This window comes from Buceros rhinoceros, unplaced genomic scaffold, assembly GCF_000710305.1.
Source record: "Buceros rhinoceros silvestris isolate BGI_N320 unplaced genomic scaffold, ASM71030v1 scaffold6988, whole genome shotgun sequence".
In the NCBI taxonomy this organism is placed as follows: Eukaryota; Metazoa; Chordata; class Aves; order Bucerotiformes; family Bucerotidae; genus Buceros; species Buceros rhinoceros.
In genome coordinates, this window is record NW_010426261.1 from 27,594 (window position 1) to 31,337 (window position 3,744).

The 3,744-nt window shown below is 35.6% G+C and overlaps 1 protein-coding gene across 1 annotated transcript in view; it reads right to left on the minus strand.

Annotated features, from left to right (window-relative positions):
• Window positions 1-3,444, minus strand: part of TERF1 (telomeric repeat binding factor (NIMA-interacting) 1) — a gene marked incomplete at its 5' end in the record, with an annotated part of 16,996 nt that extends 13,552 nt beyond the window's left edge. Inside the window, 3 exons of the mRNA XM_010141435.1 lie at window positions 1,063-1,212; window positions 2,548-2,634; window positions 3,314-3,444. Coding sequence (XP_010139737.1) covers window positions 1,063-1,212; window positions 2,548-2,634; window positions 3,314-3,444 — 368 coding nt within the window. The remainder of the gene's footprint in view (window positions 1-1,062; window positions 1,213-2,547; window positions 2,635-3,313) is intronic.
• Between the last annotated feature and the right edge of the window lie 300 nt (window positions 3,445-3,744).

Here is a 3,744-nt window from a genome sequence, read left to right on the forward strand (position 1 = left end):
AGCAGGTATACTACTGGGAAACAATTATGTGTATTGCAGAGCAGAAGTGGGAACTCTTCACAAAGCTGTCTCCTCCATGTCCCAGAGTAACTCAGTCCAAAGTAAAGACTTCAGAGGTAAGATCTGGAACATTGGTGTAGACAGTAGGAAGGATGTGCAAGCATTGGGGGTGCAACACAGAGGTCCTAGGTATGCTAGCTGGAGCTCCAGGTGTTCCCCCAACACCTTCAAATCTCTATCTCCTCTCAAATAGCCTTCAACAATAAACTTTAAAACTGACAGCCAAGTGAAACCACTAAAAGGTATTCCTTGCACTACACTCTGAATGTAGTTAATAAGCTCCCTAGTCTCTCCTTCTGGCAAGAAAATGAAAATCCCAGAGGAAATTCTGGTCTGCTTATTTAAAATTTGCTTCTTATTACCTTTAGATGTTTGTGCTTTGTGATTGAGTAATTCAATATTCTTTTATAGGAAGTAAACATAAAAGAAATTCTTTACAATCTTCATGAAGATGGACTGCAGGAAGAATATTATTCTTGCCAATTTTAAATCACTTTCGAGCAAGATGGTTTGTAAGGAGCTTTTTTATTTACAGGAAAACAGCGATAATAGTTTTCTAACTCCTCTGACATTCCTAAAGCTTTTAACGAAATTAGCAGGTCTTGATCTTTTAGTTTTAGTATAAGAAGTCATATAGACTTAAAATAAACATTAAATACATAGTTACATTCTCTTTTAAGGATTCTCAAATCAGAACTGCTTCTCTTAAACATACTCTAATAACAGACCTTGTTTCAGCTATGCTTTTTTCCCTAACCATTCTTCTAATCAAAACAGTTGTGGAAGAAACATTCACAAAAGATATTTTAGAGAAGTCTTACTCCTACTTTCTCCTAAACATTTTTTTTTTTTTTTTCAGTTAATAAGGCAATCCAAAGGAAGATAAAGCTTCCTTTTCATTGAATACAGTAAGTGAATATTGTCTAAACAACTCCCTTAAAAGTACAGATCTTTTATCAGGTACCTCTTTTGAATTAAGTTTTGAAAACAGGTTTGACATACCTGTATTAAAAAGTTAGTTTCATTTTCTCTCATGAAAAGCTCAATGTAAGACTTGATTTTACTTATCAGAAGATTGTAGCTGAAGCTTTGGAGAAGGGGAACATACGGATCCTTGCTTTTGATTACAGTTGCCAGCTTCACCCTTAAAGGCTAAGAAAAGCAAAACAGAAAAATACATCCTGCAGTAAACTTGGCTAAACAGGACATACACAAAGCTAAACATAATAATTATATAGTTTTGTAACTAAGCCAATACAACTTCATGCTACAGTCTGAAAGGGTTCTAAAGTTAACTAGGTGTAATACCAGGAGATCAGTTTACATGCTCAGAAAATGGTTAAGTGAACTGTCCAGAGATACTAATTTTCATTCCCTCTCTAAGTAATCCTGAAAGTAGGATTGTTAACAGAGCAAAACCATCAAGAAAAGGCTGCTCATTACTGGGTTCTCTTTTCCCATCTGCTGCCCCGAAAAGACTGCCACTTAAAGTAGTTTACAATGTTCAGGAAAAGCACAGTTTAGTAGAGTGGCATTAAGGACACATTGATACTGATAATTGCAACTTCACGTTTTGTCTACTGACGACTGAATCTTACAAAGATCAATACAGCCAAAAATTAACTTCTGTGTAGACACTACATTCTTATTTATGGATTTTAATACTATTATCATGGCCTACACTTTCCATCATCTGAATCCTCTAAATGAAGAGTGTATCTGAAGGATAAGTTATACAAATGTTACTATTTACATAAAGCATGTGTCCTAAGATACCAGAGGAAGATAGAGGAAGCATTTTTGCCATTTTTTCTTTTTGCCTGCAGGCTTTTTGTCCTTTCTTTACTCCAGCAAATTCGGGTGTTTGCACTAGCTACTATTTTGAAGAGATATGCAGTCCAACTTTCATCTTTCCAAATGATGCAGTCAACATCAAACCAGAGGGTGGCCTGACCCACTTATATTATCTTTTCCAGGTAGAGGCATAATAATATCCATTCTACACTACAGATGATAATGAACTTTCCTTCCCTGTGATGAATCAATATGTAGAACACTAATCAACAGAAACTACAAACAGGAAGCATTGCAATGGTTCAGAAAAAGTCAGCAGACTGGTTATTAGGGAGTTACTATGTCTCTAACAGTATACTGTCTTTAAGAAAAGAGCAATATAAAATTCCCAGAATCTGTAGTGATACCTCACTCTTCATATGAAGTGGGAAAGGGGATGAAGTTCAAAGTCATGCTGCCCACAGTGAAAAATAACTGTTGCTAGAAGCATTTTACTCCCCCAAATACTCCATTATTTCTATCAATCCCCTATCCACAAATTTCCTTTTTATTTACAAGTGCCACAGGAGTGTAAGGGACTGCACAGGCAGTAGTTAGGACAAAGCTATCCACGTAGCATTTGCTAGCTTTGGAAACCCATTCTCCTCTTCTCTGAAAACGAGAGAGCTTACTGCAAGTCAGGGAAGTTATTACCTTATCTGATTCCGAGTCTGTAAATAGCCTTTCAAGAACTTCAGCAGCCTCCTTGAAATATCCCTTTTCCATATGGACCGCTACAGTCTATAACAAATATAATTACAAGATATGCTGAAATACACCTCACCTGAGATTCAGAAAATACAGGAGAAGTTGCACTTTTACAGTTTTGTAAGACTTTCAAAACACAGAGGATTACCTATTTAAGCATTACCAACAATTATCTACTTATTAGGTAGTTATGAAGTAATATTAAACCTCAAGTATAAAGGCCTAAAACCTCTCCATCAGGCATTTAAAAGGACCTTTATTCATGCAAAATGCCCCGTACTTACCTACTAAGCAGTGCTTTCAACCTCCCCTCAAAGACTTTCACAGTCCCAGTAGCTCTTAACTTTTTCACATGTTTCTCTTCAAAATAAAGTTTTCTAATGCAAAGAATTATTTTTAAGAAGAAAAACACCCTGCTATTCATAACATTTTAAAGCTCAAGATACTAGTGTTTTGAAATTGATCTTTCAACTGGTATCTCCTTTTTTTCAGATTGACTGCTTTGGAAACAATTTTGAACTGGGCCAAACAGGAACCAATTTAGACAGGTAAAAGTCCCCCGTATAGATGTCTTTACTCTGCACTTGAAAATACAATAAACTTAGAAAATTCATTCCTGTCTGCTAACAGCCTAAGTTTTTTATAAAAGGAACCCTGTTTCAGCAGAAAGAATAGGTAGCACCCTGAAGCATTCTGAGTAAGTCACAGAGACCTGAATTTGAATCAAGCGACGAATATCTTCATGAAGTTTTTCCAGTTTAATTTCTTCCCTTTCAAGCAGAGTCCAGAAAGATAGAGCAGATTCCAAAGGTGAAATTCTTTGATCATTTTCAAAATGGCATTCTTGGGGGGAGTGGAGTAAATAGAAAAAAAAGTTATTTAAAAAACTTAAAGGATAAAGCTAAATATATTACAACATTTATACACAATAAAGTAATAGGTATCATACATAATTTCAACTCCTTTTTCCTCAAAAAATTTTAGTCTTTTTCTTCAGGTGTGTTTGAGACCTGCAGTAACTGCCTTCTTTTCAAAGAGACTGGTTCTTCGTACCCTTGCTAATAACATTACTGTTGCATTTTTAAGGAAGATTACGTGTCTGCTAATTATCGTTCAGGTAAAATGCCACTTGAAGTAGTGCTA